We start from the raw sequence: 17798 nt of genomic DNA, 5'->3' as shown, positions 1-17798 counted from the left end.
GGTTAGTTATAATGTTACAGCTGAGAGGCAGAAATGTTTTAAATTGTGCTCCAAACACCTTTTCTGGAAGGCGCTTAGGAAGGTGGTAACTGTGTTTGTGCTCACCTGGAGTGCAGTCCTGGGCTTCGTCCACAAAAATGGCATCATATCCCGTGAGCTGAGGCTTGCTGAGCTGCCAAAGTTTCAAATACCCTGAAAGAAAGAACACGCCGCGGCAGGGAGAGGGTCATTTTATTGTCAGGAAACACCACGATCTTTAAAACAAGTTCATTTTTTTAAAAAAAAAAAGTGTTTCTGGCCCTACTTCTTGCTCGGAATTCGCGTGACATTTGGATGGGTCACAAAAATCTCTCTCCCTCCCAGATGTTGCTCTGTCTCCCTTGGCTGTAGCATGAAGGATAAAAACCAAACCAAACTGACTGAGCTGGAGGAAAGCAGCTGCACCCATCACTCCAGAGCTCCTAATGCACAGAGAAAAATCACAAGGAAGAAGCTTTTCTCCAGTACGAGCCACCTTCTGCGTTCGTCTCTGCGTACCACAATGACTACAGAAAATGTTTATTGTCTTTATATGTAATATCGCAACATATCTACACAGGTAGTGGCAGGAAAATGGGAATTTTGTACTATTTGATGCTCATTCCTCATACACAGAGACACAAATCCGTTTGGTTTTCTACTACTGCTCTTTATCTGAAGGGTATTTGCCACCTGTACTCTCTCACCATCACAAGTTATCTTGTATTTCCTCTCGACGTCTCCATCCAGTTTCTTCATGTTGTACCAGATCTCTTTGGCCTCTTCCACGTTGATCTAGAAGGAGAAACCAGAAGGGTCTGGGTAGATCGATTTGAGAAGGAAAACAGTCCATGCACAGCAAATCTTGGAAGGTTCCTCCAAACCCCATCTCCTCCAACTTCTACTCTGTGTCACCACCACCAACTTCATCACCTCAACATTGTCTTTCCAAACGCAGCCCCCTGAAAACAGTATTTATTCGGCCCAATTATTAGGACAGAGGAATACAATACCTCCCAACTTCTGCATATTAACACAGATTTGGTGTTTATTTTGGCTTCTCTGGATAGCTTGCAAAGTGCTTAATGGTATTTCATATTTTAGGACTGCCTAGAAATAATGCCTTGCAAATTGGATTTTTGCTTAGCTGGACTGGATCTGATCACATGTGATGACTACGGAGCAGAAAACCTGATTTTCTGCACAACCCCAGCCCGCGTTGTTCGCAACGTCAGCGCTGCCTTTTCAGCGTTGCTGTTTGTTCTTTAAATGAGAATTTTTGGGCTTGACTACAAGAAAAGGTTTATTGGCTTTATATGTAATATCACAACGCCGTTCAGGCGCTGATATAAATATTTGCAATGTTTTCTCTCTTCTCTTTGCAGGGAAGAAACATCTGCACCAAGAAGAGAGAGCGATAAACGTCTCTCTGGAAACCAGCTGTGAGAACACGGAGAACAAACAAACCTCAGTTCTGCTGGATTCGTCACCACAGGAAGGCAAAAACATTTTGACGGTCAGTTCGTAACAGCTGAAGCACAAATAACCATGAACTCTAAGAAATAACTACAGCCCCTTTGGGATCTCACAGCCCAAGTCTTGCTTATCTCAGATACTCACTTTCTTTTCCTTTGGACTGACAAGTTTTCTCTCGCCGTGAGTATTTTTGTACCAAATAGGAGTGTGCTCTTCCCAAATCTCTTCATCTGAAGATGCAAAAAAGTTCTCAAGGGTCTGCGAGACTGTTTTGCCTCTTACAAACAGAGATTGGCCTTCACGGTTCCGCAGAAGGAAACTCAAGGAATAAACTGACAGCTTGGAGAAGTTCAGTTTGCCTTTTTCTTTATAGCTGTGCCATAGATGACAAAAAATATAAGAGAGGTATTGAAACACTCATGAAAAGCTTACTGGAAAAGCAAGCTCGCTTTTACCTCTGTTGCACACTAAGATTCTTGTTTCATACACCCCACTTTGATCCAGTAATGGAATTCTCTTTCAAATATGCAGATTAAAGCAGAAACTTGTTCATTTTATAGATTTTATAGGTGAAAAGTTGAGCCAGAGAGATATTCCCATCGTTCAGCCCTGCAATTACAGACTGTTTTCAGAGCCAGCTAAGAGCATTTTCCTGTTTTTCCAGGTCGTGGCTCATTTTCCCTTCTGTCTGCAGCGTAGATGTGCCGAGATAATTGGTGGTGGTGCCAAGAACGGTATCATTGGAACAATTCAGGTTAAGAAAACCCCTCCTCTGCTGAGGAAAAGCAACATTTAGAGCGGTTGTACCACTGAAGTGTAAATGGGAAACGTGAAAAAGCCATTTTCAGAGGCTTTTTATCTCCTTGGCTACAAACATAGGGAAGATGAAAAGCCCCACAAATGGGGTTGTATGTCAGCACAGTCTATGCCACCCCAAGGCAACGATGCTCAGGCGGATGCTAAAATCACTCACCCATCCAATCTGAGAGAATTCAGAAACCACCAGTCACAATTGGGCTTGAAGCAGGTCAAAAAAATCACGTCCCCTATTATTTTTGCTTCTTTAAGTCCTGGAGGTTTATTTCCAAACCAAACCTTCCTTTCCTGCTGTTCTTTTCCCCAACTCCACTGGTTTTCAGCAAAGGAATCTAAAAATCACCACTCACTGTTTGCCGACGCTTCCAAACGCCAACGAATGGAAAGTCCTGCAGGTGACATTTCTGGGGAAGACGCTTTTTCCTCGCTCTGCAGCAGCTTTGTTAAATGTCACGTAAAGGAAGTTCAGGTCAGGATACCTCTCCGCGTACTTCACCAAGGTGGTGGTTTTGCCTGTACCTGGACAACAGAAGAAAGTACAAAAGAAAATGAAGCATCCGGAGCCAGGAATGAATGAATCCACGCATTTCTCATTGGTTTTACCTTCCTCCTCCTGCTGTCCCAACTGCACAGCAGGATTATTCTCAGCTAATGGGAATTTATTCACTGACTCCACTGAAATGAGCAGCTGTGGAGCAAACTGGCTTTGAAAAATCACAGTCTGCAGCCAAAAAGCTTTTAAAAATCATCTTTTTATCACCAGGTATTCTAGAAGTCTGAGTATACGTGAAGGTGCTGGTTCTCTTGAAGGACAGCTCGGTAAATGAAATGTTGAAATTGCTCTTTTGAATGATTCATGAGCTCGTTTCCTTGTGAGTTCTCCCACTAATGCTGCTCTTTACTCCCCTGCCCACACTGCATGGCAAGGTTGCTTCACTCGTGGAGTTCCAATGACAACAGAAACCTCCGCACGTTTTCTTCTTCATCTCTTTTCGTACCCTCAGTGATGACAGTGTCAGCAAACTTGGTCACCTTGCTGTTCATGCTCCTTGCAGAGGACTCGTGGACGTTGCACGGAGCAGGTCCCAGCGCAGGTCACTGCAGGACTCTCCACTCTCCGTGCAGAATCATAGAATTGGTTTGGTTGGAAAAGACCCTCAAGATCATGGAGTCCAACCCACCCCTGGGACTACCCCGTGTCCCTGAGAACCTCATGTCCGTCTGTTCAACCCTCCAGGGATGGTGACTCCAGCACTGCCCTGGGCAGCCTGTTCCAATGCCCCACAGCCCTTTGGGGAAGAAATTGTTCCCCACATCCAACCTCAACCTCCCCTGGTGCAACTTGAGGCCATTTCTGCTCATCCTATCTCTTTTTACTTGAGAAAAGAGACCAAAACCACCGGAAATCTGACCATCTGCTCCTACTTTTGCTTTCTAGCTTTTAATTAACTATTCAGCCATGAGGACCATGAGCATCTTTGACCATGTTTCCTGAGACAAATATCGGGCTTCTTGGCAGATTGCTCCCATGTCTCCCTGTAAAACTCCACAGCCACGGCAGCTTCCACACACAGCTACTGGTTCAGCTACTTCACCCCTGAGTTCTTTTATATCTTTTGTGTGATGTAGTCCAGATCATGAAATGAACAGTACCAACAAGTCATAGGATGAGAGGAAATATCCTCAAGTGGCGCCAGGGGAGGTTGAGGTTGGATGTGGGAACAATTTCTTCCCCAAAGGGCTGTGGGGCATTGGAACAGGCTGCCCAGGGCAGTGCTGGAGTCACCAGCCCTGGAGGGTTGGACAGACGGACATGAGGTTCTCAGGACACGGGGCAGTGCCAAGAGTGGGTTAATGGCTGGACTCGATGATCTTAAATATCTTTTCCAACCAAAACAATTATATGAACACATATTTCATCCTCAACCTTTCCCACGTGAATGTGAGACTGAACATCCAGAGGAGCCCCTACAGAGAACGATCCTGAAGCTGCCCCTTTCCAAGACCTTCTATGAGGAACATAGATGTAGAAACACATTTAGCTTTTCTGACACCACATTGTTCACTCTAGGATATCCTTTACGCCAACAGATGCTTTGGGCAACACCCTCATCCACATGTTTGAGGAGAGATTATGAGACTTTTATGCTTTTTGGCAGCAGTTCCTCAAGGTATTTTTCTGCCCTGCTTAGTTGTGGTTAGAGATTACCTGCCAAAGCTCATGAACATTCCTGTTTTTGTCATTTGTACACAGTGACTTTGTATAGACACAAGAAATCAACTATCTGTGGCTTCTGCACCGTGGTGCTTAGCTATACATGTCCTTTTGCAAGTCTGTTCTGGCAGAGACAGTATCGACCTGCTGGAGAGGGGCCAGAGGAGCCCCAGGAATGACCCGAGGCTGGAACAGCTCTGCTGGGGACAGGTGAGAGAGTTGGGCTGTTCAGATGGAGAACAGAAGCTCCGCAGAGACCTTATTGTGGCCTTTCAGTGCTTAAAAGGGGCCCATAAGAAAGACGGGGACAGACGTCTGAGCAGGGTCTGTTGCGATAGGACGAGGGGTGATGGTTTTAAACTAAAGGAAGGAGATTCAGGAGAAATTGTTGCCCTGAGGGTGGTGAGAGCCTGGCCCAGGTTGGCCAGAGAGGTGGTAGATGAACCATCCCTGGAGACATCCCAGGCCAGGCTGGACGGGGCTCTGAGCAACCTGAGCTGCTGAAGATGTCCCTGCTCATGGCAGGGGGGGAACTGGGGGACCTTTGAAGGTCCCTTCCAACCCAAACCATTCTGTGACTCTATAATCAGCTTTGAGCCCCCTGTTTGGTGTCTTTAAAGGAAACTCTTTGCAGGTAGAAAGAGATTATTTACTTTTCCTTTTCTTTTTAAACAGGCTCCATTGATTTTATGTTATTCCCCTTCTCAAAACAGCGCGTGAGTGTGGAAGATTCCTTGGCTTATGTTGCTCTTAGAGATGCTGAATCTAAACAGTATCTAAACAGAGTGACTCCGTCTAGCGGTCTGTGGACAAAACCACTACAAACCAGGCTCAGCAACTACTCAACACATGGAGAGAGTCACTTCTTCTCTGCTGGGTTCTCTGACAAGCTGCTCTGCGCAACCATTAACAGCCCCTAAACACTCAGTTTCAGTATCTTGTCCAAATATGCCATTTACCCACCTTGCAGGGTGGGTTTCCCATCCCTATTTCTCTGCAAAAATTCGCTCTGGTTTTTTAATATTAATTAAAAGTAAGGTTGATTCCCCTGGCATCCAACAGTTCCTTGGATAGAGGAAGCAGGGAGGGAAGAAGCAGAATTAAAGGTTATGCATTTATTCCTACAACATAATTTTGGCTCTTACCCGCAAATGCCATGATTTTCACTACTTGACCATGCTCAATTTTGTGATTCAGAATCCTTTGCTGTTCATGGGTCAGTTTTACTTCAGGACAGACACTAAAAATAGAAAAGGAAAGAAAGCAAAAGGAATTAAGAAAATAAATCCTCCCATATAAAACAAACACAACAACTAAAAGCAGAAGGAAACCCAGGAATTATTCATCCCGTCCCACAAGTGGGAAGGTGGCACTAGAGCAACTTGGTTATTGTGCAAATGAGAAAAGTGGGGAATCAGATTGGAGATAGCAAAAATAAAGAGGAAACCTTGGGGAAGGTTACATAGGAAAAGATCTTTTCAAGGGTCCATGCCCTGTTTTCAACATAAATCCGGCATCCTGGCTCCTCAGGCTTATTGAAAACAAAGAGCGATTTGGTTTGGGGGTGTTTTGTTGCTTTTGAGAGCACGCACCTTCAATTACTCTCTGATTTCTCAGCATGTAGGACAGATTAATTATCCCTGTCTCTCCGGGGAGCTAAGAGCTTTGATTAACATCAAGAGAGGGATTCAGCGCTTCCGGCGGAGTGAAATTGTTTTATTCATAAAGGTCTGAAACCTTTAATCAGCCACCAGTGTGAACCATTTCTTAGGGCAGGGTCCTCCCCGATTCCAGCGTAAGGGTGGAAAACCTCGTCTAAACATCCTCAACATTTCACAGCTGGCGGTTAGACACATTTTTCACTGAACAAGCAGCATCTGCTTAGAAAAAGACTTCAAATTGAGGGGTAGAATGAAAAGGATGGGAAAACAAGAAGCACTAAAACCCAACACCTCTTTACCTTTGATGTATTATAACCTCTCCCATTGTTGCACCTCGGATCATCGGTTATTTTATTGGATTTATCTTTGCTAGACCACTGTGATGGATGAAAGCAACACTATTGCCCTTCCATAGGTAAGGACAAAGAAATTCAATAACTCAACCCAGGGTAACTGCTGCAGAAGGGGATCCAAGTCTGGATCTCCATAGGCTACTTAATTCCTTCTTATCCTTCCTTTCTAGGCATCAAACTACCAACCGATGCTAATTTATAACAGCCATATATATATATAATAGTGAGTATATAACAGTTATCCGAGAAGATCTAGAAAACAGGAGCCAAATCAATATCCTGCGGCTGGTATCTCGTTTTCTCCCATGCACAGAAAGCAGCGTTCATAAATGAACGGCCACATTATCATATCCTATGATTCTATGATGATTTGTGCTACAGAGCTTTTTATCCCTAGGGAGAGCGGTGATTTGGGAAGGTATTCTTGGGATGACTTGTGCTCTGCACAATTTCAGCAGCCGTCACACCGGAGCGGTTACAACAGTTTTCTGCCAAAACACAGACCCATCAGTGCATAATGACTTTTAAATTCAGTCAGTAATTCAATTTTTACAGATTTAAGGCCTGATTCTGGTTTTTCTCTGAGAATTCAGGCAGAAGATGGCAAGGACTAAACGATCTTTGAAGGTCCCTTCTAACCCAAATTATTCTATGAAGGAACGGATTAAGGTTTTGCACTAATGTTTATGAATGTGAGAGTCTTGTCAACCAGCCCCTGCCAAGGTCCAGCGCTCCACCAGCACCCTGTGTATTTAGATTCATTGCTTGGATCACATAAATAGAATTACCCGGACCACAAGTCTTGCCTGCAGCATGATCCCGCTGCTGCTTCTTCGACTGTCTGCGTAGTTACAGAAGCATTTTCCATCAGATACAAACAGTAGAAAATATTGTAATGGATCCTGGGAGAAAAGACAAAAGAGAAACTATCATTGGGAAAGCATCAATAACAAATTAAACATCTGCAGCCACCTGCCAATGTCTTGAATGCTCCCAGCAGGACGATGCACAAAGCCCTAAGTATTCAGGGAGTTGCACGAGACGATATTAATATTTTAAAGAGAAGTTATTTCTGCCTTGAGAAGTGACTGCAAAGGCACCGTGGGGACAGCTCTGTGGATTTTCTCTCCTGCCTGGTTTGTGTTTCAGGGTGTGCCATGCAAACATGACCTGGGATCAGAGTCCACGGGATCCTTTTGCTCTCCTGAACCACTATTAGCAACATTATTAGCCTGAGAGAGATTTTAGGCTAATTTAGGTCTCTAAAGTGAAGCAGTTTCATCAATTTTATGACCATTTCATAGAACTGTGCTAGCCCTGACAATACTTCATTGTGCTTTGTTGCCACAAAGAGAGGAGCACAGTAATTAAAGCTCTTTGGCTTCAATTATGCCAGCAACAGCTGGTTTAAAATTAACCTCTATTGTACATCAGGGTTAACACCACTGGGGTTTTACCTCTTTTAGTGCAGCTTTGTTCCTGTGACCAAACATTTGTCACCCTGGGCCACACCCCAGGACAGACTTTGCATCGTACATTAGGTGACTTGTGTGCTTGGACTCATTAGTTACTCGTAGGAGTTGCAAAGAGGTACCAGATGGTTCCTTGAGGACACGTTTCCTCTTTTAATACCCTAAATCACAAACCTTGTGTGGTTTGAAGAGATAACAGCAGAAGAGACAAGGTAATTTTTATTTCTTCTAGTCTAGATTGTTCAAGGAGATGGAGATGGGACGGGGGCGACTTTGACCACAGGTTCTTATTGCTACTGAGCGACACCCTCTGTTTTCAGGAGGAGTTTATTTAAATTAATGACCTTAGCCAGCAATTATCAATCACTAACAGGCCAAACAAGGATCCTGATTTCCCTGGTTGGTGATCTGAGCATATGGCCCATGGTTGAGTGAGCAGAAGACGAACCAACCTCCTGCGTCCAGCTTACAAAACCACCTTCTTCCTGGCTATAGATTCCTTTTCCAGTGCATTTCCTTGCCAGTCTGCTCATGACAAGGATTTACGTGAGTCCTTAATCCTCATTTCATGCTCACTGCAATTCCGAAGAAATTCTGTGGGCTCTTACCTGCATTACCAGGCACCTCTGCGAATAAAAGGTGCAAGAGAGATCGCTACACACATGCGATGGGTGTCCATGGGATTTGTAGTATGATTTAAGAGCTAATTGAGTTCAGGTAATAACTGCATTAGATTGTTTTAGCTGATGTGTATCTATTTCTAAACAGGAAGTTTCTACAGTTGCATTAAAACCTCCTTTTGTTTCTGAAAAAGAAATTTTTCTTGAACACAATCTCCTGAAATACAAGCACACTGTGAAACCATCTAGGAATGAAAGCAAATCGAAAGGCAACGCTCCTGAAAGATCCTACAAAAACACAAGGATGTGCACACTGTCCCTGACAAGCTGCACACAGTGAGGAACTGAAGAACCCTAACCAAAGGAACAGAATTGCTCATGAATATATAGCCACGGCATATGGAATCGTAGAATCATTTAGGTTGGAAAAGATTATTAAGATCATTGAGCCCAAGTGTTAGCCCAACACTGCCAAGTCCACCCATGTCCCTGAGAACCTCATCTGCACATCTGTTCAACCCCTCCAGGGCTGGTGACTCCAGCACTGCCCTGGGCAGCCTGTTCCAGTGCCCCACAGCCCTTTGGGGAAGAAATTGTTCCCACATCCAACCTCAAACTCCCCCGGCGCAACTTGAGGCCGTTTCTTTGTGTCCCTGTCTCCCCTCAGCTCCTGTTCTCCAGCTGAACCCCCAGGTCCCTCAGCCGCTCCATCACACTTGTGCTCCAGCCCCTCACCAGCTCCGTTCCCTTCTCTCAACTCGCTCCAGCACCACAAGATCTTTCTTGTGAGGCATCTAAAATATGTATTATGTACTGCCATGCCTAGAAAGAGGCAGCAGGAAACATCTCCCCACTCCTCACCTGTTGGTGATCGCGATGTTCCTGTCTCTCATCGCGTGCAGCAATGTGGCAATGCAGTAAAGCGTCTCCGTCACCTCCACAACGCAGAGGGTAGAGCAGGGTCTCTGCAGACACGCCATCAGCTTTTGGATGTCGCTGACGCCATCGGAAAAAAGCACCATGACTGCAATTATGGCCCACATGTTCTCAGGCTGGTAAAGACGACGACAAGAAAGAGTGAGCAAAGAGCTTTAAGCCTTTAAGGGCCAGAAGAACCTGCGTCAACACTGAAAAAAACACTTATGCCATGATGAAGAGTTAAATTCTCTTCAGTCAACCTGGCTAGTACCAAACAACACCCCAAAGAGAAAACCTTTAGATGCAGGAGGGCATATATGACCTCAAAACACCAGCAGTTGTTAAACCCGTTAAATAAACTAGTTAATAACTGTTAAACCTACCCCCGTCCTGCTCTGTAAATGCGGCAGTTTGTTGCTGACGCAGACTTCAGCCTTTGAGAAGAGGTGATGACTCTTCAAACACCGGAGAACCGCCCCGGTATCCACATTCCATCTGGTGGATATGGCAGACACGCACCTGCGCAGAATGGGAACAGCAGCATTTGCAAAAGAACAAGCCTTATTAAGTGAGTTTATTCTCCAAGTAATGCCCTGTCCCTGGAGACATCCCAGGCCAGGCTGGACGGGGCTCTGAGCAACCTGAAGATGTCCCTGCTCATGGCAGGGGGGGAACTGGGTGAGTTTTGAAGGTCCCTTCAACCCAAACCCTTCCAAGATTCTGCAAACCCAACCTCAACCTCTTCAACTCAATCTCTCACACTCAACCTCAACCTCTTCAACCTCCTTGACCCAACTTAAGCCACCTCAACTTCCTCAACCTGATCTGGGTGAAGATGTACCTGCTCATGGCACGGGTTGGGCTGGATGAGCTTGGGAGGTTCCCTCAACCCAATCCGTTCTATGATTCTATTTTTCTCCTGACAATACCCAGCATGAAAAACCCAAAGCAAGGAAGGTCTGAGGATCTACATGTACAAAGTCAAGTGATGAAGACGACTCACCTGATCAGCCCCAGCACACGTCCTTCCTCCTCCTTTGTTATGGCAAAACTCTGCATGATCTGTTCGACTTCATGCAAGGCCATGTTCTCCTTCATCAGGTAGCGATGGTACAGCTTTTTCCAAGGAATGAACTAGAATGGGAAGCACAAACCATCATCTTTCATCTCAGAGCACTGGAAAAAATCGGTTTCTTCTGGCAGTAAGCTAATCAATGTGATTTTTGAAGAAGACTCGGGGTTCAAAAAGTCCCTGTACCTTGATGGAAACAGGTACCCAGCATGAGGTGGGGAAGGAAAGAGGCAATAGAGGAAAGAGAGAAAAACTTCTTCCTCATAGCCAGTAGACATGTCTATAAAAGGCTGGTTTTTTTCTAGAATGATGGGAACAGGGTGATGCTGGTTCTGTTTCCAACAACAAAGCGTTATAGGAATGAGGATATTTTCTGCACTATTGCACAGATCTGCTCTGAGAGGGGAATGAACAGATACAGAGATGAAGTTCTCAGGGACATGGGTTAGTGGCAGAGTTAGGTTATGGTTGGACTTGATGGTCTTGAGGGTCTTTTCCAACCCAAATGATTCTGTGATTCTTTAGATGTATATGAAGAATGCATCAAGGGAAATTACCCCAATATTGATCTCCTGATAAAGGTTGGCATCTCAAGGTGCCACTGTGCTCCTGAAGACCACAAAAAAGGCAAAAGACATTGTAAGATAGGATGTGGGCATCAGGGAACAAAAAAGGGATTTAAAGAGAGACAGATACAGGAATAAATGCAGCAACAAGACTGAGAACAGAGCAGCAGGAGACAGGACGGGCTCAAATCAATACTACACCAATCCTTACGCTTGGATCTGTGACTATTTCCCTCCAGCTATGACACACCAGGCTCAGGTTCTGATACAGATCAGTCACTGGTAGGAAAGCAAAGATGTTCCTCAGGACTTCAACTGGCAGTTGGTTGATACTTCCCTGAGGCGCTTCCCAGTTCCGAGTCCCCAGGAGTCCATAGTGTTTATCAGGGACCGGTTCAATGTCCATATCATCAAGTTCCTGCCTGATTTGGCTGTGTTCCGGATGAAGAACTGTTGTCTTCTCCTCAGGCTCACCCCACAAGTCGTGTTCTGGCTTCAGAATGGCTGCAGTGGACAGAGGCCGTTTTCTGGATCTTTTCCTGGGAGCTGGTACAAAGTCTTCATCGTCCGGAAAGGAGGAATCACCACTGATCTCTGACACAGTGGAGATGCTGCTGAATGAATCATCATGTCCAGTGAAGATGGGATCCGGTAGCTCTTCCTTGATTTTGCTGTTATTTGTCACACTGGCACCTACTCGTTGTGTCTGAGAGACCTTGAAGTAATCGGTGATGTTCTTCTGCTGCCCTTGGCCTGCAGAAAGAGGAAGAACACGAGTGAAGCCAACAGAAACAAGAACAAAGTGCACTGCTCCTGAGCTACCAAGGAGACCAGAGGTTGTATAAGGTGGTAGTTATTTCCACCAGGTTCCTCACAGACTTATGAGCTTACTACAGGTGAGCTGTCCTGCTTCATGTTGCTTCTCTGGTAACCTACAGAAGTCAGCAGAAGGACATTAATCTCTTTGCAATGTCCACGTAATCTGGGCAGTTTCAATGTACATCTGAAATCTCTGCTAGCTTCTAGAAAATATATGGGTACAAGTTACTCCTGGGGAGATTCTAATTGGACACAAGAGGATAATTTTTCACTACGAGAACAATTGGCCATTGGAATAATCTCCCCAGGGAAGCGGTGGATTCCCCAACATTGGCCACGTTTCAGATTCAGCTGGACAGGGTGCTGGGCCAGCTTGTCTAGACCGGGCTTGTGCCAAGAAAGGTTGGATCAGATGATCCTTGAGTTCCCTTCCAACCTGCGGTTCTGTGATTCTATGATATGATCTGCATAGCAATCTCTCAGATCAACAATACTTAGCTACCTAACGCCGCAGAGCTGTATTAAAACAGGAACACAGCTGCAGAACTAATTTCATGGGAGGAATTTCCACTAGCCAAAGAAACAGAAATAGGAAGGAAACAAAATGTGAGACTTGAGTTGTTGGTGTGCGCCAGACTGAGGTTGGGCTCCCCGTGGGTATTTATTGTTCTTAGCCTGATAAAAGAGAAGCACACTAAGATTTAAAAAAAGCTTCAGGGTTTAACTATTGCTCTGCACCATGAGAAGGTGCTGGTGACAGCGGCTGAACAAGAGCCAGCGTGTGCCCAGGTGGCCAAGAGGCCACCAGCATCCTGGCTGGGACCAGCACTGGTGTGGCCAGCAGGCCCAGGGCAGTGACCGTCCCTGTGCTGGGACCTGGGGAGGACAAACCGCCAATCCTGGGGCAGTTTTGGGCCCCTCACGCCAAGAAAGGCCTTGAGGTGCTGGAGCGAGTGGAGAGAAGGGAACGGAGCTGGTGAGGGGCTGGAGAAGGAGGTTGAGGTTGGATCTTGGGAACAATTCCTTCCCCAAAGGGCTGTGGGGCATTGGAACAGGCTGCCCAGGGCAGTGCTGGAGTCACCAGCCCTGGAGGGTTGAACAGACAGAGATGAGGTTCTCAGGAACATGGGGTAGTGCCAGGGCTGGGTTAATGGTTGAATTTGATGATCTTGAGGGTCTCTTCCAACCAAAATGATTCTATGATTCTAAGGTCACAACGCTAAGCCTCTAAGAAGCTGCTCCCACAGTACAAGACAGACCAATGCCTTTAAGAGATAAACAGACAGATATTTCCTGGCTGTGATGTCAAAAAGCACCGGAGACCATAAAGGAAAGCGAAACTTGGCAAGACGCTGCTCTCAGCAGCTTCTCCTTTCTCTGAGAGCCAGACAGCTCATGTTGCACACAGACTAAACGTACCAGCGCTGATAGTTTTTGCTCTGCCCTGCTCCTATTCTGCAAAATATCCTGATGCTGAGCAAAGAGGCAACTGAAGAAGAAAAAAATCACAAGGAGATGCTCCTGGTTTTAATGCATTTTATTTCTAGCATAGCTTAAGTCAGTCTGATTTGCAAGATGCTTCTTAAAAAGAACAGCTCCCCTGTTAATGTCTGATACCCTAAAATCTGGACATCTCACAGAATCCCAGAATGTCAGGGGTTGAAGGGACCTGTAAAGCTCATCCAGTGCAATCCCCCATGGAGCAGGAACACCCAGATGAGGTTACACAGGAAGGTGTCCAGGCGGGTTGGAATGTCTGCAGAGAAGGAGACTCCACAACCCCCCTGGGCAGCCTGGGCCAGGCTCTGCCACCCTCACCCCAAACAAGCTGCTTCTCATAGTCAAGTGGAACCTCCTGTGTTCCAGTTTGCACCCATTGCCCCTTGTCCTGTCATTGGTTGTCACCAGAAGAGCCTGGCTCCATCCTCCTGACACTCACCCTTTAGATATTTGTAAACATGAATGAGGTCACCCCTCAGTCTCCTCTTCTCCAAGCTAAAGAGCCCCAGCTCCCTCAGCCTTTCCTCACACGGGAGATGCTCCACTCCCTTCAGCATCTTGGTGGCTGCGCTGGACTCTCTGCAGCAGTTCCCTGTCCTGCTGGAACTGAGGGGCCACAACTGGACACAATATTCCAGGTGTGGTCTCCCCAGGGCAGAGCAGAGGGGCAGGAGAACCTCTCTGACCTACTGACCACCCCCTTCTAACCCACCCCAGGTACCATTGGCTTCCTGGCCACAAGGGCCCAGTGCTGGCTCATGGTCACCCTGCTGTCCCCAGGACCCCCAGGTCCCTTTCCCCTACACTGCTCTCTAATAGGTCATTCCCCAACTTACACTGGAACCTGGGGTTGTTCCTGCCCAGATGTAAGACTCTACACTTTCCCTTGTTATATTTCATTAGATTCTAAGATTGCTAGATTTTTAACAGTGAGCTAGTCAAAGATATCACCGATATGAAAATGGAAAAGAGTGTCTACAAGCAGAGTCTAGGACTCTGGTTTCCCGGCTCACCAACAGATATTCTCCGTGAAATGAGAAGGTACAGAGAGATTCCAAAGCCTCCCAAGGAAACACTGAAATGCTCCCAAGTCTCACCTTCCACTCAGGAATAACTCAGGATGTTTCTTCTTTGCTTTCTGCCTATCTACTTGCCTACACGTTTGTGTAGTTTCTCTTGTTTTTACACAGGTTTTGAGGCGGTTTGGGGGCTCCTCCTACACCGTGAACCACTTGAAAACAGCTCTTCCACCTTCAGTTCAAGCCCTGAGCCCTGTTGTGTGCAGATAAGCTCAAAGTCTTATCAATCCTCAAAAACCTTCTAAGGCTTCGGCAGTTTTGAGACCCATGTCTATGAGTTGTGTATCACATTTCCCACTTCCAGGAAAGCAGGTCATTAATGTATTTTCAAGGGCTCAACGGTACTTTTGCAGTCCTACATAACTAGACAGCTCATTATTATATAATGAGCATGCTAAAGAACATCTAGAAGCAGGAGGCACATTGTTAATAGCCCCTAATTGCAGAGGGTGTAGTGTTCCTCACAGAGAGCTCCTGTTCTCCCTGACTGCTCAGCAACAGAGACATGGAGGCATTTCTGGTGTGAGAAGAGACTAAAACACACACACAAGGGCAAACTCGCTCCCCCATAGATGGAAATACTCAAAGGTACCGCTTTTTCTTACCACTTGACTTTGCAAAGATTAAGCCCAGCTTTGCCAGGCACCACTCAAACCTCACCAATTTCTTCCATTTGCACAGGCATTACTCTCCTCTCAGCACAAGTTAGAGGATGGATTACGCAAAGCCCTTTTGTTTCACACTATATCAGCATTTTTCTCCCCCAAACTTCCAAATATCTGCACTCCACGTACCTCCGTGACATCTCCGTGCGTGGGGGGTGGGATGGAGGCCCCTGTTTACATCTCCTCTACTTCGTCTTTGACTCAATGGCTGCGTCAGGGAGGACGAACCTTCCGCGCTCTGCGCGAGAGCTTTGCAGTCATCGGCCGTGAGGTGCGCTTTCTTGAATCGATACACTGCTTGGCCAAAAGAAGACCACAAAAACAGTCAGCAAATGGCAATATTACAGAGGTGCAAACACAGTTTCTTTACAGACACTTTATAGGACAGTCACAGTGTTTTAAGCAGGAGTTTCTCTGAATAAGTTACATCAGAAGGTTGTTCAACGCTCTGGTGAGATGCTGAGGAGGGCAAAGCGTCATGTCAAGGGGCACAAGTGTGATGGAGCGGCTGAGGGACCTGGGGGGTTCAGCTGGAGAACAGGAGCTGAGGGGAGACCTTCTGATCTCTGAACTGCCTGAAAGGAGCTTGGAGCCAGGGGGGTCGGGCTCTGCTCCCCAGGAACAAGCGCCAGGAGCAGAGGAAACGGCCTCAAGTTGCGCCAGGGGAGGTTGAGGTTGGATGTGGGAACAATTTCTTCCCCAAAGGGCTGTGGGGCATTGGAACAGGCTGCCCAGGGCAGTGCTGGAGTCACCAGCCCTGGAGGGTTGGACAGACGGACATGAGGTTCTCAGGGACAGGGGGCAGGGACAGGGGTGGGTTAATGGTTGTACTCGATGATCTCAAGGGTCTCTTCCAACCAAAACAATTCTGTGATTCTATGCCACATCTGTAACACTGCAAAAGCAACATCACCCCAGGTCCCCACGAGCCTTCAGAACGAAAGAGAATGACAAGGAAGGAAGGAGGACTTCGGAGTTCTGGCTGACAACAGGGTGACCATGAGTCATCAATGTGCCCTCGTGGCCAAGAGGCCAAAGATCCCTGGGGTGTGTTAGGAAAAGTGTGAGCAGCAGCTCAGGGAGGTTGTTCCTCCCCCTCTGCTCTGCCCTGGGGAGGCCACATCTGGAGTTCAGTGTCCAGTTCTGGGCTCCCCAGTTTAAAAAGGACAATGAATTACTGAAGGGAGTCCAGCAGTGGGACACAAAGATGCTGAGGGGTCTGGAGCATCTTTGTGATGAGGAGAGACTGAGAGAGCTGGGGCTGTTCAGCTGGAGAAGAGAAGCTGAGAGGGGATCTCATCAATGGTTATAAATATCTCCAGGGTGGGTGTCAGAGGATGGACCAGACTCTGTTCAGTGGTGCCCAACGACAGGATGAGGGGCAACGGGCACAGACTGAAGCACAGGAGGTTCCATCTGAATATGAGGAGAAACTTCTTTATTTTGGGGTGCCAGAGCCTGGCCCAGGCTGCCCAGAGAGGTTGTGGAGTCTCCTTCTCTGAGACATTCAAACCCGCCTGGACACCTTCCTGTGTGATCTGCTCTGGTGACCCTGCGTTAGCAGGTGGGTTGGACTGGATGATCTCCAGAGGTCCCTTCAACCCCAACCAGTCTGCGATTTTGTGACATAAAACCAGAATCCTCACAAGTTTTGTGGCTTTCTCTACAACACCATAACACGGAGGAAGCAGATTGGTGTCAATGCATTTGTTTAAATGCGAAGCACCATTAGCAGGATGCCAAGGAAGCCTCCAGAGGCCAAGCTGCACAATTCCCCATGAAAAACAACACTGACTCACCTGGGGAAGGTCAGAACCAACACTCAAACACACAAACATGAGCTTCTCGCACCCAGATCCAAGCCGGGACCCTCCATGAAGGAGGAAACACAACCCACTTGCAGCTCCTCCCTATGAGGATGGTTAAGACACAGCACAAAACTACGTGAGTTATTTTAAGGAAACCTTACTTAAAAGCGTCAGGAGCTCCTCTCTTCCACACGCAGGATGGCCAGCAGAATAAAGGCACAAACAGCGCAATTTGCTTCTACTGGAAACGCTCACGAGAAACCCCAAATCACAGCAGCGGACTGGCTGCCTGCAGACGGGGGAATCACCACCAAACGCTGCTCGTGCAGCTTTACATTTATAACTATGCGATGCTACGGAGGAGAAATTCCCCTGACATGTTTCCGGCAGCCACAAAAAGTCACCGACTGATCTCACGCAGGCGGATCCAGTTTGTTCCGTTTTCCTGCTTCCTCCGTTTCGTCCACGTCAGATCACAGAGCGGCGAAAGTGGCTGCCGAGCTCCCCGGGGAGGCTGTTTTCTAACATTTCACCGCCCTCAAAACACGGCAAACGAGGCAAGTAGAAGAAAAAAGGCAACGTGAGACAGTCCCGTGGCACGTGGGGACGCGGTTTAGCGGCGGATTTGGGAGCATTAGGTTTGTGGTTGGACTCTGCGATCTTAAGGGTCTTTTCCAACCGAAATGATTCTATTTTATGTATTTCTCACTTGAAACTGATTTTTATTATTATATTTTTTT

General features: G+C 46.7%; 1 protein-coding gene across 18 annotated transcripts in view; it reads right to left on the bottom strand.

Moving 5' to 3' along the window:
• Positions 1 to 17798, bottom strand: part of FBH1 (F-box DNA helicase 1) — a 58295-nt gene that overhangs the window by 24049 nt on the left and 16448 nt on the right. For 9 of the 18 annotated variants that reach the window (XR_010469728.1, XM_021290200.2, XM_013367623.3 and 6 more), the window contains exons 1-12: positions 17220 to 17439; positions 15380 to 15544; positions 11399 to 11940; positions 10553 to 10683; positions 9933 to 10068; positions 9493 to 9683; positions 7328 to 7441; positions 5671 to 5765; positions 2661 to 2829; positions 1639 to 1867; positions 726 to 813; positions 106 to 192 (exon numbers count right to left, since the gene is read on the bottom strand). Coding sequence is in view for 17 of the 18 variants with exons in the window: in XM_021290200.2 (XP_021145875.2) it covers positions 106 to 192; positions 726 to 813; positions 1639 to 1867; positions 2661 to 2829; positions 5671 to 5765; positions 7328 to 7441; positions 9493 to 9683; positions 9933 to 10068; positions 10553 to 10683; positions 11399 to 11940; positions 15380 to 15544; position 17220 (1948 nt within the window). In the remaining variant the exon portion in view is untranslated. Of the gene's footprint in view, positions 1 to 105; positions 193 to 725; positions 814 to 1638; positions 1868 to 2660; positions 2830 to 5670; positions 5766 to 7327; positions 7442 to 9492; positions 9684 to 9932; positions 10069 to 10552; positions 10684 to 11398; positions 11941 to 14603; positions 14958 to 15379; positions 15545 to 17219; positions 17440 to 17798 lie in introns of those variants that run through there. The other 9 variants (XM_021290201.2, XM_065049338.1, XM_065049341.1 and 6 more) reach the window with 5 other exon arrangements.

Source organism: Columba livia, chromosome 1 (assembly GCF_036013475.1).
Source record: "Columba livia isolate bColLiv1 breed racing homer chromosome 1, bColLiv1.pat.W.v2, whole genome shotgun sequence".
In the NCBI taxonomy this organism is placed as follows: domain Eukaryota; kingdom Metazoa; phylum Chordata; class Aves; order Columbiformes; family Columbidae; genus Columba; species Columba livia.
This window is presented reverse-complemented; position numbering and strand designations above follow the sequence as displayed.